This window comes from Bufo gargarizans, chromosome 1, assembly GCF_014858855.1.
Source record: "Bufo gargarizans isolate SCDJY-AF-19 chromosome 1, ASM1485885v1, whole genome shotgun sequence".
NCBI lineage: Eukaryota > Metazoa > Chordata > Amphibia > Anura > Bufonidae > Bufo > Bufo gargarizans.
Window position 1 is genome coordinate 655,640,036 of NC_058080.1, and position 25,034 is coordinate 655,665,069.

General features: G+C 44.5%; 1 protein-coding gene across 2 annotated transcripts in view; it reads right to left on the reverse strand.

Annotated features, from left to right (window-relative positions):
- Positions 1-19,337: 19,337 nt before the first annotated feature.
- The window catches only part of RASGRF2 (Ras protein specific guanine nucleotide releasing factor 2), a 376,997-nt gene continuing 371,300 nt past the window's right edge, over positions 19,338-25,034 (reverse strand). For both annotated transcript variants that reach the window (XM_044276023.1, XM_044276022.1), the window contains 3 exons: positions 24,517-24,634; positions 24,147-24,215; positions 19,338-20,652 (listed from right to left, as the gene is read on the reverse strand). In XM_044276023.1, the coding sequence (XP_044131958.1) occupies positions 20,560-20,652; positions 24,147-24,215; positions 24,517-24,634 (280 nt within the window). In that variant the 3' untranslated portion in view covers positions 19,338-20,559. The remainder of the gene's footprint in view (positions 20,653-24,146; positions 24,216-24,516; positions 24,635-25,034) is intronic.

Sequence of the window (25,034 nt, forward strand, 5' to 3'; positions counted from 1 at the left end):
TACTTATTCAAAATGCTGAAAATGTATATAGTTGGCACCTGTTTTCTTGCCAATCCACAGTTTGGGCCAGGCTGGATACAAATGGGTATTATGGAGGGGTCCTTACTCTTTGTATTTCTACCCTTAGATCAGTGGCCCAACAGAATTTAACCCCTTAAATTCCTCAGTTACTTATTCAAAATGCTGAAAATGTATATAGTTGGCAAGGTTGGCACCTGTTTTCCTGCCAATCCACAGTTTGGGCCAGGCTGGGTACAGTTGGGTGTTATGGAGGGGTCCTTACTCTTCATATTTCTACCCTTAGATCAGTGGCCCAACGGCGTTTAACCCCTTAAATTCCTCAGTTACTTATGCAAAATGCTGAAAATGTATATAGTTGGCAAGGTTGGCACCTGTTTTCTTGCCAATCCACAGTTTGGGCCAGGCTGGGTACAGTTGGGTATTATGGAGGGGTCCTTACTCTTTGTATTTCTACCCTTAGATCAGTGGCCCAACAGCATTTAACCCCTTAAATTCCTCAGTTACTTATTCAAAATGTAGAAAATGTATATAGTTGGCAAGGTTGGCACCTGTTTTCCTGCCAATCCACAGTTTGGGCCAGGCTGGGTACATTTGGGTATTATGGAGGGGCCCTTACTCTATATATTTACACCCTTAGATTAGTGGCCCAACAGCGTTTAACCCCTTAAATTCCTCAGTTACTTATTCAAAATGCTGAAAATGTATATAGTTGGCAAGGTTGGCACCTGTTTTCTTGCCAATCCACAGTTTGGGCCAGGCTGGGTACAGTTGGGTGTTATGGAGGGGTCCTTACTCTTTATATTTCCACCCTTAGATTAGTGGCCCAACGGCGTTTAACCCCTTAAATTCCTCAGTTACTTATTCAAAATGCTGAAAATGTATATAGTTGGCAAGGTTGGCACCAGTTTTCTTGCCAATCCACAGTTTGGGCCAGGCTGGGTACAGTTGGGTGTTATGGAGGGGTCCTTACTCTTTCTATTTCCACCCTTAGATCAGTGGCCCAACAGCGTTTAACCCCTTAAATTCCTCAGTTACTTATTCAAAATGCATATTTTTTCATCCATTTTTCACTATCGTTTTTTTTTTGTAAAAACACAAATAATATAGATTTTTTTTTTTATCTGATTGTTCACAAATAATATTTAACATTTATGTAGAAAAAAAAACACATTTACTGCAGAGGAATAAGAGAAAAAAAGGTTTATTTGTCATAGTAATGTATAAGAAACTGCCGAATAAGAAACCAACTTCAGTGAATAAGAAACTGGACGAATAAGAAACCAACTTCAGCCTCGTTCCCAACTTTTGAAAAGAAGGAAAAGGGGCACTATGTGTGGCACCGCTAATTTTTCTGCACTAGGCCACACCTCTAACTCTGCCCAAAACATAACTAAACCCCAAATCCCACCCAGTCCCCTGTGCCAGCACACAGTATTCATGCCCAGATATGTGCCTCCTTCACAGTAGCAATGCCCAGATATGTGCCCCATTATAGTAGCGATGCCCATATATGTGCCCCCTCACAGTAGTTATGCCTAGATTTGTGCCCCCTTACAGTAGCAATGCCCAGATATGTGCCCCCTCACAGTAGTGATACCCAGATGTGCCCCCTCAGAGTTATATGCCCAGGTGTGCCCCCTCACAGTAATACGCCCTGGATTGTGCCCCCTCAGAGTTATATCCCCAGTTGTGTCACCTCACAGTAATATGTATTATGTAGAGAGAATCTAAATCGCACATCCTCATTCCTATACTTCTGATACGACAACTGTTTGCAATTTGCAGCATTTCTTTTTATAAAACATGAATCAGAATAACTCCCTGGATCAACAATCTCTCTCTAGTAGCTATAGCCTGTAATATTATTACACTCCAGAAGTACATCCAGGCCCCTCTTGAATTCCTTTATTGTACTCACCATCACCACCTCCTCAGGCAGAGAGTTCCATAGTCTCACTGCTCTTACCGTAAAGAATCCTCTTCTATGTTTGTGTACAAACCTTCTTTCCTCCAGACGCAGAGGATGTCCCCTCATCACAGTCATCGTCCTGGGGATAAATAGATGATGGAAGAGATCTCTGTACTGACCCCTGATATATTTATACATATTAATTAGATCTCCTCTCAGTCGTCTTTTTTCTAAAGTGAATAACCCTAATGTTGATAATCTTTCAGGGTACTGTAGTTGCCCCATTCCAGTTATTACTTTAGTTGCCCTCCTCTGGACGCTCTCCAGTTCTGCTATGTCTGCTTTGTTCACTGGAGCCCAGAACTGTACACAGTACTCCATGTGTGGTCTGACTAGTGATTTGTAAAGTGGTAGGACTATGTTCTCATCCCGGGCATCTATGCCCCTTTTGATGCAACCCATTATCTTATTGGCCTTGGCAGCAGCTGCCTGACACTGGTTTTTGCAGCTTAGTTTGCTGTTTATTAAAATTCCTAGATCCTTTTCCATGTCAGGGTTACCGAGTGTTTTACCATTTAATAAGTACGGGTGACTTGCATTATTCTTTCCCATGTGCATAACTTTGCATTTGTCAGTGTTAAACCTCATCTGCCACTTATCTGCCCAAGCCTCCAGTCTATCCAGATCCCTCTGTAGTAGTATACTGTCCTCTTCAGTGTTAATTACTTTACACAGTTTAGTGTCATCTGCGAAAATTGATACTTTACTATGCAAGCCTTCTACAAGATCATTAATAAATATATTGAAGAGAATAGGGCCCAATACTGACCCCTGAGGTACCCCACTAGTGACAGTGACCCGATCTGAGTGTGTACCATTAATAACCGCCCTCTGTTTTCTATCATTGAGCCAGTTACTTACCCACTTACAGACGTTTTCTCCCAGTCCGAGCATTCTCATTTTATATACTAACCTTTTATGTGGTACAGTGTCAAATGCTTTGGAGAAGTCCAGATATACGACATCCATTGTTTTGCCGCTGTCAAGTCTAGAACTTACCTCCTCATAGAAACTGATTAAATTAGTTTGACATGACCGATCCCTCACGAAGCCATGCTGATATGGCGTTATTTGCTTATTTCCGTTAAGATGCTCTAACATAGCATCTCTCAGAAAACCTTCAAACAGTTTACCCACAACAGATGTTAAACTTACCGGCCTATAGTTTCCAGGCTCTGTTTTTGGACACTTTTGGAATATTGGCACCACATTTGCCATGCGCCAATCCTGTGGGACATTCCCTGTCAGTATAGAGTCTGCAAATATCAGAAATAAGGGTCTGGCTATGACATTACTTAATTCCCTTAGGATACGGGGGTGTATGCCATCCGGTCCTGGCGATTTGTCTATTTTAATCTTTTTAAGTCGCTGTTGTACTTCTTCCGGGGAATTTATTTCAACATTCGGCATGTCATATGACAGTTTATTTTCCTCAGTGAATACATTGGAGAAAAAAATATTTAACAGCTTTGCTTTCTCCTGCGACTCCCCCCTCATTACTCTGTAAAGGGCCGACACCTTCAGATTTATACTTTTTAGTATTTATATAATTGAAGAACATTTTAGGGTTAGTTTTACTCTCTTTGGCAATTAATCTCTCGGTCTCTAGTTTGGACGCTTTTATTTGTTTTTTACATGTTCTATTTTTTTCCTTATAGTTTTTCAGTGCTTCCGTGCTACCCTCCTGTTTTAGTGTTTTATATGCTTTCTTTTTGTCATTTATTGCTTTCTTTACAGTTCTGTTTATCCACATTGGTTTCTTTTTGTTCCTTAACCTTTTATTCCCATACGGTATGTACCTCTCAAATGAGATTTTAGGATGCTTTTAAAGATATCCCATTTTGTGGCTGTATTTTTATTTGTGAGGACTTTATCCCATTTAGTTAGGCCTATGGCCTCTCTTAGTTGGCTAAATTTAGCTTTTTTGAAGTTTGGTATTTTTGTTCCTCCCTGTAGAAACACTCTTTTGAATGATAATTGGAAGGTTATTACTTTGTGGTCACTATTTCCCAGGTGTCCCCAAACCTGCACCTCTGTTATATCTGTAAAGAATAAATCAAGGCAACTGGACGTACTGTAGATTTCTTGAAAACGTTTCACTCGTTCTTCCAACGAGTTTTCTCAATTCTGAGTGATTGTACAAAAAATTCTGGGAATAAATATGTAACTGAATCCACATCTGGTAATTAGACCCAGCATTGGGTCAAAGGTGTTGAAACCATTATCCTAATTGGAGTCAGTAGGTGATAAAGACTTCCCAGAATAAGGTGTCAAGACAGCATTATTATACGTGGCAGACAATAGATGTCTAACCCCCCCACCTCTATTCAAGCTTGGCTTCTCCATTTTTACGTAGATGGCCTCCTTCACGCCTCGTTTGTACCAATCGGCCTCCTTATCCAAAACACGTACTTGACTGTCTTCAAAGGTCTGACCTGTTCCTTTTAGATGTAAGTACACGGCTGAATCTTGACCAGAGGTTTTGGCTCTTCTATGCTGGGCCATACGCTGATGTAGTTGTTGTTTTGTTTCGCCGATATCACCTACTGACTCCAATTAGGATAATGGAATCAACACCTTTGACCCAATGCTGGGTCTAATTACCAGATGTGGATTCAGTTACATATTTATTCCCAGAATTTTTTGTACAATCTCTCAGAATTGAGAAAGCTCGTTGGAAGAACGAGTGAAACGTTTTCAAGAAATCTACAGTACGTCCAGTTGCCTTGATTTATTCTTTACAGATATATACCATGACCTGGATAAATGAGAACCTTCACAGACATACTGCACCTCTGTTGTTCTATCAGGCCTATCGGTTAAGGCCTCATGCACACGACAGTTTTTTTTCACGGTCCGCAAAAACGGGGTCCGTAGGTCCGTGATCCGTGACCGTTTTTTCGTCCGTGGGTCTTCCTTGATTTTTGGAGGATCCACTGACATGAAAAAAAAAGTCGTTTTGGTGTCCGCCTGGCCGTGCGGAGCCAAACGGATCCGTCCTGAATTACAATGTAAGTCAATGGGGACGGATCCGTTTGACGTTGACACAATATGGTGCAATTGCAAACGGATCCGTCCCCATTGACTTTCAATGTAAAGTCAGGAGTCCCTTTACTTTCACACTTGCGTTCATATAATGCTCAGAGCGGATCCGTCTGCATTATATTGTTAAAACATTTCTAAGTGTGAAAGTAGCCTCAGACGGATCCGTCCAGACTTTACATTGAAAGTCAATGGGGGACGGAAAATTGAGCCACAGTGTGTCATCTTCAAATGGATCCGTCCCCATTGACTTACATTGTAAGTCTGGACGGATCCGCTTGCCTCCGCACGGCCAGGCGGACACCCGAACATAACTTGAAGCGTCCCCATCACCATGGGAACGCCTCTATGTTAGAATATACTGTCGGATTTGAGCTACATTGTGAAACTCAGATCCGACAGTATATTCTAACACAGAGGCGTTCCCATGGTGATGGCAGCAGGGGGCAGACCCCCCCCCGCCTCCCCAGTTTGAATATCATTGGTGGCCAGTGCGGCCCCCCCCTCCCTCCCTCTATTGTAATAAATCGTTGGTGGCACAGTGTGCGCCCCCCATCGCCCCCCCCCCGATCATTGGTGGCAGCGTAGTTCCGATCGGAGTCCCAGTTTAATCGCTGGGGCTCCGATCGGTAACCATGGCAACCAGGAAGCTACTGCAGCCCTGGTTGCCATGGTTACTTAGCAATAGTACAATAGTAGAAGATTCATACTTACCTGCTTGCTGCTGCGGTGTCTGTGACCGGCCGGGAGCTCCTCCTACTGGTAAGTGACAGTTCATTTAGCAATGCGCCGCACAGACCTGTCACTACCAGTAGTTGGAGCTCCCGGCCGGACACGAACATTGCAGCAGCAAGCAGGTAACTATGAATCTTCTACTATTGTACTATTGCTAAGTAACCATGGCAACCAGGACTGCAGTAGCGTACTGGTTGCCATGGTTACCAATCGGAGCCCCAGCGATTAAACTGGGACTCCGATCGGAACTCCACTGCCACCAATGATCGGGGGGGGGGGGGGGAGATGGGAGGCCGCACACTGGCCACCAATGTTGTTACTGCTATATCTGGGTAGTTGAAGTCCCCCATAATAACCACCTCATTATGAATTGCCGCCTTGTCCATCTCATTTAGTAGTAGATTTTCTGTGGACTCTGTTATATTAGGTGGTTTATAGTAAACTCCTATTAGTAATTTATTATTGTTTTTAGCGCCATGTATCTCTACCCACAATTACTCCACATGTTCATGTCCCTCACTTATATCTTCTTCATGGACTGTGGACTTTAGACCGGACTTTACATAAAGGCAGACCCCTCCCCCTCTCCAGTTTTGTAGGATCTATGGCCAGTCTACCCCTGCCAGCTCATATTGATGCCAGGAGGCTATTGTCAGTAAAAAAAAATTACAAGTCTTCCATGGCGGCTGGAGTGGATGTAATACCAAAAACCTTACCCTTTCAATGGGTCTCGGTACCAGCACCATAGCTTCCGTATCCACTGCTTTCAGTCCAGTCCCCACTGAACCAAATGTGCGACATGCTGTTTACATGGACATTGTCACTGCTGCCAGCCATCCACTGGCCTCAGCAGTGATGTGACCTGAACAGCATGTGACTGCTGCAGTCCTGTGCGTTCATGGACACATCACCACCACAGAGACCATTGACTGGCTGGAGACGGTGGTGTATATGTAGATGTGCACTTTCCTGTAACGGGGGGGGGCGGCTACGCGCTATTCCCCTGCAGCACCGCCGGCATCCCGCTAGTCAGAAGGAGCGAGGCCGCGGCCGGCGTCCTCGTCTCCATGGTGACAAGGGGGAGGGGAGGACCTGGCCATGCACGATTGCTCAGCGTGGCCGGCGTCCTCCACCCCCTAGACAACGAGCAGCTGGGGAACTGAGCGCCGATGTCAATGAATTGGCGCTCAGCTGTACTGAGGTGTGGGACATGGGTCATGTGACGCTGGCGATGTCACATGACCCATCTAGTGGACCTATTTAAACCGTTAACCTGCTGGCCACAGGGTGCCTGTGATTGGTCTTACTTCATCTAGTGATTCCTGTTTGTGCGACTTCTACCTTTTGACCTCGGCTTGTACTTGACTCTGACCTGGTTCTACCCTCTCTATTGACGCAATCTCTTGGCTCCTGACCTCGGCTTCTATTTGACCCTGACCTGGTGTTACCCTTGGTATTGACGCAACCTCCTGGCTTTTGACCTCGGCTTGTATTCACTTGGCATTATAGTTTATTGTGTGCTTTTGTACCCTCCTATCCTTTACCTGGGCCCTTTACTTTATTGCTATTCTGTGCCGGCCTGGAAGCCTCGCTTCTGTGTGATCTGTCTCACTATTGTGTACACATTGTTGTTCCTTTTCTTAGGCCCCTGCACGTACGTAAGCCAGGGACTGCCGCCCAGTTGTACGCTGTCGGTTAGGACGGACCGTGCAAGTAGGTAGCGATATAGGTGTGGGTGGAGTTTAGGGCTGCATTCATCCCTACCTATCGTGACACTTTCCCCTGTGAAGGGGTTGTCTTCAGCACCAGCTCCTCAGGGGCTCACTGCACTGTCACTTAGAAATCCATTGCTTAACCTGTAGACGACCAGCACTGTACGGTGCTGTGGGACGTGACTTAAGCCCCAGCTGTACAGCGCTATTATCCAGCGAGTGCAGGAGCTGCGCCCGCTTGATCAGCAGCTGGGGCCTGGCTGTTCCTGACAGCCAAGACCCCTGCTGTATATGAATAAACCGATGCTGGCGCATTAACCACTTCTATGCCTGTATGGGGTTTGCGGAGGGTATTGGCACCCTCTCTGTCACTATCAGGTCCCCGCGCTGCGGTGACAGGGACTTGATGGCTGGGAAGGCAGCCCATACCTTACACAGGGATTGCCTTGTATGGAAGCCTATGATATTCAGCCCCCAGGGCTGGATCTCATAGGTACAATGTCAGTGTAATACACTGTATTGTAATGCATTGTAGAGGGGGTCCCCACCATCAGGGGTACTGTGAAGATTGAGGGGTTCACTTAGACAAGGCCCTTAGAGGAGGTAGGACACGTTGCACAGCGAGTTCACACCCGCTGGTTCATGACAGTGAAGCTTACACAGGGATATGGTATAATGGAAAGATTTTCACCTTTTCTGTGATTTTTGACCAGTATGTGGCTCACAATCACTGATGGAAATCTCTGATCAAACACTGACTGTGTGAAAGCCACCACACGCTCTATTTTGGTCCTTTAATGGGCATGTTTGGTCCTTATAAAAGTCCATGAAAAACCACTGACAGAACATGGATGGCATCACTGTTAGGCAATGCTCTGGAAATTTATTTTGCAGCTGAGAAGTATCCATGGAATATGGATGACACACGGAGGGCAAAAAACGAACTCTGACCAAACATTGACTTCACAGATGAATCACTGACCATCTTGTCACAGATGTAGGAATAGGGCCTTATGCAGGAGCTTCCTAGCAAGGAGTGAGAAAAAGAAAATCTGGCTGAGGTAGTGAAATCGGTAGTTAGTCTTACCGGTAACGTTCTTTCCAGGAGTCCAACATGACAGCACATGGGAGGATGTCCAATCCAATCTCTGTAGGGACAGGAAGTGAGACAGGTTAAAAGCCCCCCCCCCCCCCACCTTCCCTCTGATCTCCAGTGTCTTCTAAATTACTACACCGGATGGATGCAACTCAATTTTATTACTAATATGATAAGCAATGTTAACATCACACTGAATCACATATTAGGGAGGGAATTAGGAGTGCTGTCATGTTGGACTCCTGGAAAGAACGTTACCGGTAAGACTAACTACCGATTTCCAGGACGTCCCCCATGACAGCACATGGGAGAGTTACCAACTTAACCATCAGGGAGGGACCACAGCCTGTAGAACCTTTCGTCCAAAGGAAAGCTGACGATTGGACGCCAGGTTCAACCTGTAATGTTTACAAAAGGTGTTATAACTTGTCCAGGTGGCTGCCTGACAAATCTGATCTATAGAGGCGTTCGCTTTCTCCGCCCAGGAAGCTGCGACTGCTCTAGTGGAATGTGCCCTGATAGAGATAGGACAGGGACTATTCTGAAGACGATATGCCTCCACAATTGTTGACTTGATCCACTGTGTCAGAGTCCTCTTAGTCACATTCTTCCCTCTTCCTGCTTTACCGAATTGTACAAAGAGGTTTGAGTCCTTTCTATCTGGTTCTGTTCGGCGAAGATATTCACGGACGTCCAGGCAATGGAATTTCTCCTCTTCCGGATCTCTAGGAGAGGCGTAAAAAGAAGGTAAGAATATTTCTTGTTCTCTATGGAAAGTAGATACGACCTTAGGGAGGAACCCTGGGTCTAGCTGTAGAATTATTCGATCCGGGCAGACTCTTAAAAAAGGTTCCTTCATGGATAAGGCCTGAAGTTCACCAATTCTGCGTGCTGAAGTGATGGCTACCAAGAAGGCAGTCTTCCAGGAGAGTAATTTTAACGGAATGGTGTCCAAAGGTTCAAAGGGCACTTTACAGAGGGTATCTAGAACTATAGATAAGTCCCAAGGAGGAACAGTCTGTCTCAGAGTGGGTTTTAGTCTGGATATAGCCTTTACAAACCTTTTTATCCAACGATGCTCTGCTAGCGGGTAGTCCAGAAAGGATGACAAAGCTGATATCTGCACCTTGATCGTGCTAGGGCGTAGCCCTAGGTCAAAGCCCCTCTGTAGGAAGTCAAGAATCTGAGCGATGGAAGGAGTTGATCTGGACGGATGTGTATCTACCAGCCAGGAATTAAATCTGCTCCAGATTTTCATATAAATAGCATTTGTCACTGGTTTCCTACTTTTTTGTAATGTGGAGATCACAGCATGTGACAAGCCCTGCCTGCTCAGCATTCTCCTTTCAGGATCCAGGCTTTCAGATTCCATTTCTCCAGATTCGGGTGGAGAAGGGACCCCTGAGTGAGAAGGTCTGGCCTCAGAGGGAGTGATATCGGTTCTTCTACCCTTAGCCTGTCTAACAGGGGATACCAGCTCCTCTTCGGCCAAGCTGGACCTATGAAAATGAATTTCCCCGAGCTCTCGCTGATCTTCCTCAAGGTGGCCGGGATAAGCGGGATTGGCGGGAAGACATATGCTAGATCCATGTCCCATGTTTTTGACATGGCATCTATCCCCAGAGGATCTCCGCTGGGATCTAGGGAAAAAAACTGAAACGCCTGGGCGTTTTCTCTGGAGGCTAGAAGGTCAGCTTGGGGGTACCCCCATTTCCTGCAGATCTGATGAAAGACCAGCCTGTTCAGCATCCATTCTCCCGGATGGAATCTTCTTCTGCTCAGGTAGTCTGCTGTAACGTTGTCCTTCCCTCTGATATGGAGGGCTGAGATAGATAGAATATTTTCCTGTGCCCAAAGAAAAATCTTTTCTGTGACCTCCTGAAGACCTGGGTTCTGAGTTCCCCCTTGATGTCTTATATAGCAGACTGTAGTTATATTGTCTGATAGAACTTGAACATGATTTCCTCTTAGGAGAAGTTCTGCTGCTTGGAGAGACTTTAGTACCGCCATTAATTCCCTTACATTTGAGGAACGCTGACTCTCTGCTAGGGACCATGAACCTTGAAAGAAATGATCTTCTATGTGTGAACCCCAACCGGACATGCTGGCATCGGTTACCACAGTCAAGCAAGGTCTTCTCAACCAGTGAACCCCTCTCTGCAGGTTGGCGGGAGTTATCCACCAGTTCAAGGACTCCTTTATGGACATTGGAATCCTGATCTTCCTGTCTAGAGACCTCTGGTCCTTGTCCCACTTGGTAAGAACTAGACCCTGTAGCGGCCTTGAGTGGATCTGGGACCACTGGACCATCTGGATACAGGATGTCATCAAGCCTAGTATCCACATAGCCTCTCTGATGGAGCAGAGGCTTCTTCTTTGGAAGGAGGATATTTCTTCTATAAATGCGTTGCATTTTGATTCTGGAAGAAAGGACAGCTGTCTCTGGGAGTCCAGAAGGGTTCCTAGAAAGATCTTCTTTACGCTCATGCTGAGATCTGATTTCCCTAGGTTGATTATCCAGCATAAATCTTGTAGAACCTTTAACGTCGTCTGTAGATGGTTCCGCAGAAGGACCTCTGAGGATGCTGTCAGGAGGAAGTCGTCTAAGTAAGGAATTATTGTTATTCCCTGTTGTCTCAGGAAAGCCATTATCTCCACTATTAGTTTCGTGAAAATGCGTGGAGCACTTGAGATCTCGAATGGAAGACATTGGAACTGGAAGTGATGAACCATGCCGTCTAACGTCACCGCGAACCTGAGAAACTGATGATGGCTCGGATGTATGGGGACATGATAGTAGGCATCTTTGAGATCGATGGTGCACATCAATGCCCCTGCTGGAATCAGTGGAACTGTTGAACGTATTGACTCCATCTTGAACCTGAAATATTGAATCCATATGTTCAGGAACTTCAGGTTTATGATAGTTCTCAGTGAACCGTCTGTTTTTTTTTTTAACCCAGAACAGTTTGGAGTAGTGGCCTCTGCCCTGTTGGGGTCTTGGAACAGGAACTATTGCTTCCATTGCGCCAAGTTTCTCCAAGTCTTGAACCATCTGGTTCTTTAGTGACGGAGACTGGGGTGTGGTAACACAAAATCTCTGAGGAGGAAGACGACTGAACTCTATTTTGTACCCTTCTCGTACAGTCTGAAGTACCCAGGGGTGCCGAGTTACTAGAGACCATTGATGACTGAAGAACCGAAGTCTCCCCCCCACTGGTCTGGCGTCATTTGTTCTGGTAAGAGGAAGTGTTGGGTTTGAGAAGGAACCCCCTCCCCTTCCCACCTTTGGGGTAGCTCCACCTGCCCGACTTGCCTTTCCCTCTACCTGAAAAATTCTGTGTCTGTCCCTGGCCTGAATCTTCTTAGATTTCTCCTCCGGAAAACCTTTCTTCTTGTCCGCAGCACTCTCGAGGATTGTATCTAGGACTGGGCCAAACACATGTGAACCTGAGAAAGGGATCGAACAGAGCTTATTCTTTGAAGCTACGTCCCCTGACCAACTTCTAGCTGTATTCGCCAGGGTGCTGTTTCTAGCCGAAATTCTAATAGATTCGGCCGAAGCGTCCGCCAGATAGGCCGTAGCCATCTTAAGAAGGGGAATGGATTCTAAAATGCCCTCCCTTGGGGTCTTTAATCTAAGGTGGTTTTCTAGCTGATTCAGCCATAACCCCATAGACCTGGCTACCGAGGTGGCAGTAATATTGACATTAATAAGAGCAGACGAACACTCCCAGGCCTTCTTAAGTAGACCCTCCGTCTTCCTATCCATAGGGTCTTTTAAATTTGAGCAATCCTCAAAGGGAATGGAGGTCTTCTTTGTGACCTTAGCCACCTGAATGTCTATCTTAGGAACTTCATCCCATAATTTAGTATCCTCGGGATTAAATATCAGCTGATTTTTAAATTCCTTAGGCATAACTAATTTCTTTTCGGCCTCCCTCCAGAATTATTTCCTTCAGATGGGAATTTACTGGAAATAGGCGAGTCTTTTTTGCCCCTAACCCCCCAAACATTTCATCCTGAACAGATATGGGAGGGCTAGCTTCCTCTACTTGCATGGTATCTCTAACCGCATGGAGGAGGGCGTCTAGGTCTTCAGTAGAAAATAAATATCTTTTAGGGTGGTCTGAAGAACCTGAAGCAGAGATGGTGTCTTCCTCAATCTCTCCGTCCGAGACTTCCTGATTATCAGAATCAGAGTCCTCCTGAGTCCTCCTTTTTGGGGGAGGGGAGTCAGGTTGAGAAGGAGGTGGCGGAGGGTTTAGAGAAGAAACCGTAGCCTGCACTTCTTCACGAACAATATTTCTAAGTTCTGTGAGAAAGGACGGCTGCTCATCCTTCATTAACCTGGCAATGCAATTGGCACATAACTGTTTCTTGTAAGATATATGCATCTTTTCCCCGCAAGTCGCACATTTTCTCGGTTTCCTTTTGGGATCTTGGAGAGCCGACTACCCTGAACTTTTTTTATCCTAGGAAAAAATCTGAGAAAACCGTGCTCAATGACTGGGGAGAGTACACCAAGGCATTCAGGATAAGGACACTTACATGGGCTGCAGCAGAGGAGTCAGACGCAATCTCGGATTTGGCTGACACCTGGGGCTCCATGGTGGCTAAGTAAACACACAGCAGCTCAAACTTCCCCACTGGGGCTTACCTCCACCTCTGCTGCCGTGCTGCTCCATTCTTATAAGGGGGACTCAACCCCCCAGGGGGAGGGAGTCAATGCCTGAGCGCGAGACCGGGTTTCCGGGTCTCTGGCGCTTGTACTGGGCGCCGCCATCTTGTTTCCGGCTGACCCGGAAGTGACGTCATGGCCGCGTCACGTGATGCGCGTCGCATGGTCAGGAGCGTGCCGCTGAGTCCAGATCTCCCGGAGGAGAAGCGGCTTCAGCGTCCCGCCTGCCGCCGTCCATGGCAGGCCGGGACAGAGCTAGAGAACCCCCAAAGGGGGAGCTAGCAGGGCCATGCGGGACGCCGCCCGACCTGGACTGTGAGGGGAGTGCGGGACCCCCGACCAGACCTAGCCCCTGGTGCCTGGGTAAGCACCCCGAATCCTAAGGAAATCCTGCCTCACTTGATCACCCTATCCCTGTAGGGACAGGAAGACACTGGAGATCGGAGGGAAGGGGGGGGCTTTTAACCTGTCTCACTTCCTGTCCCTACAGAGATTGGATTGGACATCCTCCCATGTGCTGTCATGGGGGACGTCCTGGAAAATGGGGCTTTGTTTTGAGGCCTGGACTGTGAGGTTTTATTTTACACCTGAAGCGGAGAGTCTGGACAGAATGTTAGGCCTCTCTTGTTATATTGTTGGTATAGTGCAACTTAAGGTTAGGGCTACATGGCGACATGTATCGTGCAACATTTTTTTAAATAAGTCAATGGTGTCGCACCGCGACACGACAGTCACAAAAAATACATCCAAATTGGATTTTTGTGCGACTGTCACGTCGCAGTGCAACACCATTACAAAAAATACTGTGCGACAGTGTAGTTGTACCTTTTTTGCCGTGTGACATGTCGGCATGTAGCCCTAGCCTAAGAAGCTGTTCATGTTGCTAGAAAAGCCAGTGCTGATGTTAGCCCTCTGTAGTCGTTGCTCGCGATTAAGTAAATACCAAGCATTGATAAAGACTAGCTTCTTCTGTGTCTGTTTCCACCAGTGACATGAGCGAATCTGTTGCAACTTTTGCATAGTTGCCAACTGTCCCAAATTCATGGCAAATTTGGGCTGTCTCTGGCAAAAAATGGGATAACCCTGCCAATAAATGGGCATTTTCAGATGGAGTCATGCATTCCCAGGGGCAGATTTTTCAGTGTACCGATTTTTACCAACCTAAAAGTTGGTAAATATGCTTTTGTGTACCATCTTTTGTGACACCAGATGTGCATATAGCACAGGTCTTTCCACCTTATGGGTCACTCGAAGTACAAGGGGTCTGTGTATTGCAGCCTGTTTTGAAAATGGTGGGCACTTTAAGGCCCCTTTCACACGAGCGAGTTTTCCGCACGGGTGCAATGCGTGACGTGATCGCATAGCACCCGCACTGAATCTGGACCCATTCATTTCAATGGATCTGTGTCCATGAGCTTTTTTTTCCTCACGCATCAGTTCTGCGTTGCATGAAAAACGCAGCATGTTCTATATTCTGCATTTTTAACACAGCCCTGGCTCCATAGAATTGAATGGGACTTCAGTGAAAAACACATTGCATCCACAAGCAAGTGAGGATGCAATGCGTTTTTCACTGATGGTTGCTAAGAGATGTTTGTAAACCTTCATTTTTTTATCACGCGCGTGAAAAACACATTGCACACGCGTTGAAACAACTGAACCCAATCGTAGACAAAACTGACTGAACTTGCTTGCAAAATGGTGCGAGTTTCACTGAACGCACTCTGAATGCATCCGGAGCCAATCCGTCATGCTCGTGTGAAGGAGGCCTTAAGAGTGATACTATTAGTGCTTAGTGGTAGAAAAATATTCCATATACACTTATTGTCAAAGAGCCACGGCACTCGAGCTTGAGGTTAGTTGCGATTAGTTTATTATTTCCATCCAATTAGTACAAACAAATTACGGCCAACATTTGGCTTCCGTCCAGGAACCTTGTTCACAACCAGTTTGTCATCAGAGTATGGCTGTTGGATGGTGATGTAGGAACACCAACACTAACCTCAAGCTCAAGTGCCGTGGTTCTTTGACAATATGTGTCTTGCAGCTGTGATATAGACACTAAAAAACAGCCCCATTACACTGACATCTAAATGAGGCCTTAGACTCACTGTGGAGTCTCAGTTTAGGTCTCATTCATTTCTGCATATTTTGCATTTATATGTGTAAGCTAAGCACAGGAGTGACTCAAACAAAACTATAGCAGAAAGATTCGTGCCTCTTCTGTTTTGGACACACTCCTGGATTTGGCCTACAAGTACTATGTGAAAGTGGCCCAACTCTGGGAAGAATAGAGAACCATACATTAGTCACAATGACACTTGGACAGGATACAGTTAGGTGGAGGCCAAGATGTCACTTCCTATCTGAATGTCATGTGGTGGACAATGCATAATTGTCGTGTGCTTTAGGTAAGGTCCCTTTTTACCTTTTTTTTTTTTTTTTGGTGGATCCTATTTAACGATCAAGCAACACTGCAGTGGTTACGATCATTATAGGGCCATTTCCCTGAGCTACGATAGTTAAGGCCTTCATAATCATTAGGCTACTGTTGACCAAACCAGTAATTTTTATGTGAACACTCCGACAGTCTAATGTGTAGATGGCGCTCCCAACTATCCCCCAACAGATGATGTCAGTAGAAAGAAGGATCCAGCGTGTTGAATTTTCTTTCTACCCAGTTTTTTTCTTCTCCTGGGAGTTAAGAGGTGCCAGTGTCTTCGCTCTCCTGACAACACATACACACTTGATTGAGCTGAGCACCTATGAATATGGGGGAGTCAGGAGCAATAGTTCTTTGGCTGACAGCTATTAAAGGTGTATTGCCATCTTTAATCACATGTGGTCCCAGAAGGAGCCTTCCCACCCGACCATTATTAGATGGTTGCTAAGGTAAGAGGATGTTGAATAGTCATACTGCACACCCCTTTTGCCAATTTTGGAATAACCTGGACAGCTTGGTGGCTCATTGGTTAGCACTGTTGCCTTACAGCACCAGGGTCCTGGGTTTGAATCCAACCAAGGACAACATGTTCTTCCTGTGTTTGAATGGGTTTCTTCTCACACTCCAAAGACATATTGATAGGAAACTTAGATTGTGAGTAGTGTTGAAGCATTCAAAGCAGAATTCAGTCTGAAGTTTAGGAAAACTTTGATTTGCAACAAAGCCGAATTTTCTTGCACTTCGTGGTAACAAATTAGCTTTTCCTAAAGTGGCGGCTGCACATGTTACAAAATGAAAGTAAGAAGCCCAGGAACGCAAGATCACCCATAATGCCATGCAGTCAGCCAGTACGCAGATAACCATCCCCTGTGATGTCACAGCCCTATCAAAGCCTCATCCCACGCAGTATCTGCCACTATACTGTGAGCTGAGCTTAGGGAGAGACATGGTAAGCGCTAGGGACAGTGTGGCTGCAATAATCCAGTGGCCATGTTTGATCCTTCCACCATGTTCAGCATCCTTCCACCATTAGGTTCATAGTAGGGAGGGATCCACATAGGATTATGGTCATCCCTGTTGTGAATCTCTTAATTTTATTGCTTTGAGGAAGGTTTTCCTGCCTAAATGCTGTGTACCATCACAAAGGAGGACAGGGGGCTGCTACATACAGATCACCACAGCATCTGAAGGGTTAAAAGTCAATGACTAGCAGTAATACTGCCGGTTGCGGACATTAGTGTTGAAACAGAAGACACCCAGCGCCCAGGTGCCATTTTTAAATGCCCTGCCGCCTACATAAATTCACTGTCGGGGTTGGGTAAAGGGTTAACTTTCAAGCCTTCACACCGAGATTGGGCCACCAAGTGGGAAGAATAGAATTAGGCAGAGTGGCCTGGGTATACCTGATTTATAAAGATTCGTGACAAATTATTTCAGCACGAATCGAATGTCTTGGTGAACTTCAGCGATTCAGCCCAATATAATTTTTCAAAATTTCACTCCTCTAACTGTGGGCTTCTCCATTGGTGAGAGCAAGTGGTGATAATGTCTGTAAATTGCTGGGCAATATATCAGCGCTATAAAAATGAGTAAAATAAATATTACCTCAACCAGATTTAACAACTTTGGAGTGAAATGCAGGCAGTGAGCAAGGTTTTACCGCCCAACATAAGCTCCCGATGTGTGTAAAGCATTTATGGCGCAATTACACAAATCTCAGCAACCACATTCTAAAAGTGAAATTTTCCTACGAGCCGTGTGTAGTGACTGGTAACCCTCGTACAAAGCTGTCTCTTTATTGGTTTATATTACTGGTACATCCTGCAATCCATGATGACTCGCATTTCAGTACACAACATATTTTTATGATCACAATTACTGAATGTCCTGTTACATTTCTATGCTTGGGATTTCCTGGTTGTAATACCTATAAAAGTGAATTGTGCAACTGGAAATAAAGTACATTTGACATTATATGTGCAGTAAACTAGGGCAGATTTATCTATGTATTTATGACAGTTGTCTGGCTTTATACTGAATGCCATATTTAAAGAGGACCTTTCATGGGGCCAAACATTATAAACTAAGTATCAGGATACGTAGGGCATAGTGCAGGGATCTAACTGCGCTTACTATTTTTCCTGGGCGCCGCTCCGTTCGCCCGCTGTGGCCCCCGTTGTAGTCTCCCGCCTTGTACGCTAATTTTAGCATCGGAGCAGTGAGGAGGAGACTTGAGTCATTCTCCTTGGGAGTCTCCTTCTCCCTGGCTGTAGCGTCACAGCCAGGGACAAGGTGAGTTTTTTTTTTCCTCCCTGACTGTGACGCTCTCCGCTGCGATTGGACAGCGCTACAATCAGGGAGAAGGAGACGCCCACGGAGAAAGACTCAGTCTCCTCCTCATTGCGCCGATGCTATTAACTAGCATACCAGGCGCTAGAATACAACGGGGGCCACAGCGGGCGAACGGAGCGGCACCCAGGAAAAATAGTAGGTGCAGTTAGATCCCTGCACTATGCCCTACGTATCCTTAAGAAGCCCGACTTGAATCTTTTCAACAATTATGAACATGTTGGAAAAAGCGGACTGGGCTTCAGAGTTGTGTCTAGACAGACTCATTTATCCCAGACTCCATCTCTTTTCAAACTGAAAAAGGGTTAGAACACAACACCAGGCCCAACATGAACACAATCCATCACACCCCCTCCGGCACTACAGGTCCACGGTCGCCCCACGTCAACATCTTTTTTGACGTGGGTCATTTGGCAGTCATTGGCTGCAGCAGTCACATAACCTGTGTCAAACCAGATGTTGACCCTGGGAGAACTGGGGCCTGTAGAGCTGACGGGGGGAGTAATGAATCCGGGACCCAGTGGCATGGATCAGATAAGTATGAGTAACACTGCAGGTCCTGCCATGCTTGGGAATCTGCAGAAAATATCCACACGTAGCATTGGCTACTCGGTTATCTCTGGCAATACCATACAGATGAATAGAGCGGCAGTGTGCAAGTTTGACCTACTGTTCCATTAATTTTGAGGGTGGGGGCACTGCAGGGTACAGAGCCCACATTCTCATGATTGGTGAGGATCCCAGTGTTGAAGGTCCACCAATCTAATAGTTATCGCCTATGCTGTAAAATAACTGAAAAACCCCTGTACGAGCATTGATTATTGGCATCCTACAGGTGAACCACAAATATAACCGCCACAGTTCAGCACAGTGCTAGCATCATCCATTCATGCCACTGGGCCCTAAGAGAGTAAAGGTCTGGTGGGGGTTGCTGTCTGTCTCCCATCATGTGCCATATGTTTATATCCCCCATATGACCTTGCTATATGCCATTCGAGTGGACTTTAGTTGTACTTGCATTATAGTTGCTGTTTTTCCATGGCTATAGTTGACACATTGTGATGAGGGTTGCCTCAGCGCACCATGTGGCATAACCCTATATACAGCACTAAATGACATGCTGTCTAAATGGCAATTTGAATTAAGAGAAGGTTCTGATCTCTTGGTCCCAGAACCAATATCGTTATACTTTTTTCTGTCCGTGAGTTGTACACACTCCACATTGTATGCTCAATAAACGGAAAGATCTGGTCACGTTCATATCATTAAGGTAAATTTATTAATGGGTAACAAAGGTTGTTCTTGCAATGTGGGAGGTCTCCAAACTGTAATTTACAATGCATAACCACATACGAGTAAAAATAACATGAAATACAGCCACCATATTTACAAAGTTCTCATTTATAATTGTATTTTTTCTGCCATCTGGAGATGTAATGTACACATCGTTATTTTGATGTTCGGCTTCACTCAACTAATGATATAATATTCTCCAAAACGCTTCATAAAAATAATGGCTAAGAGTCTATTCGCGCTGTACAAATTTTTCAGCCATACATTCTTTGAGCAAGCAAAATGAAAAAACATAAATAAATGTAGCCACTAAAAAAAATTCAAGCAACAGCTGCAAAAAAATAAAATATTGCAAACCACGTCTGATATCTCCAAGGGAAATAACTATAGAATTGCATCAATAGTCATCAAAGTAAGGAGTAAAAAACAACACACACTGTTAAATATCTAAGTTTGCCAGGCAGTGCAGTTACCTCCAATACCCACAGTATCAGTATTAGATAGGCTACAAAAATAATTATACGTATTGCAGCTGGTCTGAGATGTTCAGTACTTTGAACCATGATGTAAAATGACTGATACATCTCAGACAAAGCTGGCTGCTCAGAACACTTGTGTACACAAAGTAAGAAGCTTGAAAATGATAGAAATATGATTCGGCTATCCTGGAGATGCAGGTTAAAGGATACGTGCTTGTGAACACAGCAACTGAAGCTCCAATTCTTCTCACTATCTCTTCATTACGACATGATAATACACTTCTCCATGCAAAGAATTAACTTTTTTTATTTGTGCATGATACTGCAATACACTACAGTAAGGACAGTGTCACTTGACTAGTCACGACTCTCCCCTATGGATCCGCTCTAATGACTATTTGCACATTACAGATGGCTCATTCCATTGACCCCTTTTGCCATCTCACGTCTTGGTTCTCAAACACCTTGAACTTTGATGTTTTTCAAGCCGTCACAGTGAGGCGAGCATTGCCTTTCATTGTTGTTCCTCTTATATAGTATTAATATCTGACTAGCACAATGCCCCCAGACACGACTCTTGTTTTAATTCAGTGCTCTCATTCTTGCTAAAAGCACCTGCGCCGCTGACCGCTTCCACTGAAAGGGAAGGTTCTTCTGCACTCTGCTAGGCATGGCATGCATAATTCGGTTGGTGACGTGAAAGCACTGTGTTGCCTCGAGACACACATGTTAAAACTCTTCATGCTGGGAGCCTTGGTTCAATTGTTAAAGATAATTCATACAGGGTATCTTCATCCAAGATCTGAGACTTGTCCAAGAGGAACTGAGTGACCTTAATAACAGAAGAAATAAAATTCTCACTTCACATCGGACTACTATTCTTTGGTTGGGTGACACTATACAGCTATATAAAAGACAGTGTACGGTTATTAAGGCCAAGAAACACAGAAGATTGATGGCAGAAAAAGACCACCTGGTCCATCTAGTCTGCTTTTATATTTATTTATTATCTTAGGATAGGCATATGTTTATACCAAGCCTGTTAATTTCACTTACTGTAGATCTCCCAACCACATCTGCTGGAAGCTTCAACCACTTGTTCCAAGCTTCAACCACTTTTTCAGTAAAATAATATTTCCAGACATTGCTCCTGATCTTACCGCCAGCTAATTTCAGATTGAGCCCCCTTGTTCTTGTGTTTTAGCTTTTTATTGAGAAGATTTCCTTCCTGAACCTCATTTAAACCGTTAACATATTTAAAGGTTTCGATCATGTCCCCCCTTTCTCTTCTTTTCTCAAGAAGTCTATCCTGGTATGGTTTATGCTTAGGACCCTCCATTAGTCTGACCATGGCAGCACTGATTGGATATAGGGGGGCTGTTAAGTATGTGATCATGTACCTCACAAGTAACCTTTATTAGAGCATTTTATGTATGCCATAATTTAAACTACGTAGAGTATCTGAGAGCATAAAAAAATTGTGACAGGCACCCCGATTCCAAGGCGGGCTCACTTTTATTGTAATTAAGTTTTCTTAAAATCCCAGCTGCAGCATGTCCTGGGCACTGGAATCTTGGTATTCATGAGCCTTATTGCTCCCCCCACTGTGCCGCGGATGATTGACAGCTTTCTCCCTATATGTGGTACCGGCAGCTTATGAATAACAGGAACTCCAGAGTGCACCCACATCATTCAGTGGACTCAGCGCTGCTCAACAGTGAGTAGATACAAACAAAAGAGTCGAATCCTTTAGTGTTATTATTGATAATAATTTATATAAGATAAAGGATTGAAGTACATAAGACGATAAACAAATACAATAGGCCTGACCTACAATAAATGAGTGACAGACTGGTACAAAGGGAGAGAAGTCCTTGCCTGGGAGCACAAGGGAAGGGTGAAGGAGACAGCAGGTGAGGGAAGACGTTGCTCAGATAGTTGTGTTGTCTCAGTAGGGTAAGGAAACGGTCACAACGTTTTTTGGACAAGGTTTTGAGGCAGATCTGCCAGTAAGATTTACAGCCAAAGCCATAAGTGGATCCACCAGGAAGGAAAAGCATTAACCTTCTTAAAATGATTCTCATGCCCAAACTCATGTATATACTGCATAATTCCCCGGTTTGGATTCCTCTCAGAATATTCATAAAAATTGATAGGTTGTTTAGGGATTTGATTTGGCGCCATAAAAAAGCGTGGATTAGACTGGACACTCTGCAGAGAGGGAAAGAGGAGGGAGGGCCATCAGTACCGAATGCATGGCTTTATTACATCTCGGCCCAGCTGCAACAGTTGAGGGGATGGGAGGACTCCTGGAGACTTTGCCTCAGCCAGATTGGTGGTACACATTATTGGGCACAGTTCTCTGGTGGCTTTATTGGAAAATAGCGGAATTGTTGGTAAGCTGTCAGGGCACCCCACACTTTTTATGATGCACCAGGTTTGGCAGAAATGCCGGGCGCTGTTATCAGTAAAGGGGTTTACGCAGTTTTCCCCTATCTGGAGGAATCCGCACCTTCCTGAACTATTCCAGTTAGATGGCTTTTCACCCTGGGAGCGCAAAGGAGTGAGATATTTATGTCAACTACAGAGTGCCGATATTTTTAAGTCCTTTGAACAGTTGAGAACTAAATTTGGTCTCCCGCACACGGCCTTCTATCAATTTCTGTAACTTCGTCATGCCTTTCAGACACAGGCTAAATCCATGTCGTTGAAATGCACTATGGTCCCGTTGTTTCAGCAACTTCTCACAAACAGCTCCTCGAGCGGTCTGATATCATCTACCTACAGGAACTTGTATGTGAAATCACTGAAACAAGAGGTCTTAGCAGTCAAATCTAAATGGGAAAGGGAGGTCGGTCCGATCTCAGAAGAGCAGTGGAAGTCGCTCTTAGCGCTCACTCCACAACTGTCAGTTTGTGAGGGGCAGCGTATATCCCAGCTGTTTTTAATACACCGGGTGTATAGGACGCCAGAGTTTTTATGCCGGATAGGTGTTCGGGAGGATGCGGATTGTCCTAGATGTGGCAGGGGCCCTGCATCCTTGTTACACATGTTCTGGGATTGTGCGGAGCTCCGGAACCTTTGGTCCGCGGTTCTGGCCCTAATAAAAGACGCATATAATATTACGGTTCCGCCTGGACCGAGAACATGTGTGGTAGGGATATTAGACATCAAAAATAGTCATCACCGTCTGGGAGTACAGCGTCTGCTATTTCAAGCTAGGAAACTAATAGCCAGATTTTGGCTTAGACCTGAATCTCCGACTAGGGGAGAATTCCTCAATAGAATGTCAGATATAATACGCTTAGAGAAAGGTGTGTATGTTAAAAGAAAATGTGTTGTGAAGTTTAACAAAATATGGGATAACTGGGAGAAATATAAGATACAGTGTCCGGATTAGCCTCTCCTCGTAGTTGGACTATGGGGTAGGTAGAGGCACAGTTCTTGTTTATGTGTGCTTTCTTTCTCCTCTATCCTATTTAGCTCTGGATGTATGCTGTATGAAGGTGTTTAGTACTACGTAGGTCGGGTGTAAAGAGGTCTGCTAAACAGATAGGAGAAGTACACCAATGGCTATGCCTTTGATATATTAATAAGATGACCAATTTTGGAGTTCGGATGCATGGGAGAAATCTTGAATATGATTGTCTGAGAAGCAGACAACAGGAGAGCAAAGAAGGTGGTCTTGTGAGGATGTATCAAGAAATTAGGTCAGGGATGTGGGGACAGGTTGGGAATGGCTTATATGTTGTTATTGATGTTTTTTAACTAAATTTGATTGGCCAATGGAACACCATTGAAGAGACTAGTAGAAGGGAAAGAGGACAAATGAATAGCGAATGGAATGGCACAAGAGTGTTAGATGGGAGGCCAAAGAGAAGAAAGTTGCAGTAGTCTAGGTGGAAAATGATGAAGGCATGCACTAGCATTTCCCTTCTCACTTTCATTTGTCAAAAATTTTTATTTTTTTTTACTAACATACAGTTGTTAGTTTAGAAAGAAATAAGAGGCAGATAGAAGGCAATGCTACTACACGGTCAGACTACAGTGTTTGTAGTTTGTTACCATGAGACACAGGTCTGCAAAAGAACTATAGAACATAAAATGGCCAGGAGATTTTTAATTAGGACTATTTGCAAAGGTTTATTGGAACCAAAAATGTTCTCAAAGATGGACTTTCCCTTCCTGTTACCTGATTATTCTATCAACCATGCATATAACAGGATCAGTCTGCTCATGTAATCTATCTATCCAGACCTTTTAATGAATTGCATTAAAGTGAAATTATTAAGAATATGTCTTCAATGTTTAACAAATGATTGCTACCTTAGGCTGGTGCTCTATCCGGTATGGGGTCTGCTGGAACTGGCGGATTTCTCGAATAATATGTGATATCTATAAAAGAGAACAAATAATAACAAGAAGAGTAAAATAATATTTCTAAATAAAGGAGTCCATCTATATGACAATCTCTTCTAGACACCTTTCAAACCATTTAATGTAGCCTACAATTAAAACACCAGCTGCCTATGCCACAGGGCAATATTGTATAACGGCCATTCATGAGCTCAATATGGTTAATATTTTCCTATCAGCTTAGGGGAATCAAGAAACCACAGAATGTAGATAATAAGAATACCTTATGGTATAGTGTTATAAATATATTATTTTCATGGCATTTTGGAATTTTACTGACCATTCGCATTTTTGAAAAATTTACAAGGCCTTCCTCGGTGAAGTTTGGTGTGCCCTCTTCAATGAAAGCTAGGTCAGTTAGGTACATCCCCAGGTAAGGTACAGAAGGCGGGTTACAGCTGCAAAACATATGCACAGAATAAGAAACAAATTGATCACATTAGCATTAGATAATATTCGATTACACATAGATTTAACCTGATGCCTGTCCAACTATATTCTGTTTAAATGTCTTATTTTTCATTTAAAAAAAATGCTGTTAAATCTATGTTCATATGTACGTTAATTCCTGAAGTCATAGCTGCCCACAGAGTCTCCAAGCAGAGCCTATGAGCAGAGGCTAACCTCCTCTAGAATGGATGGAATGAGTTCCTGGTACAATTGTAATCTAAGCAGAGGACAAACCTTTTAGTCAAAACCTATTCAACTGAGACATCAAGTGTAGGCTCTAGAGCAGTATTCCCTAACCAGTGGCATGGGTGGCACACATGGCTCCTCATCTGACAGCTCTAAAGATCT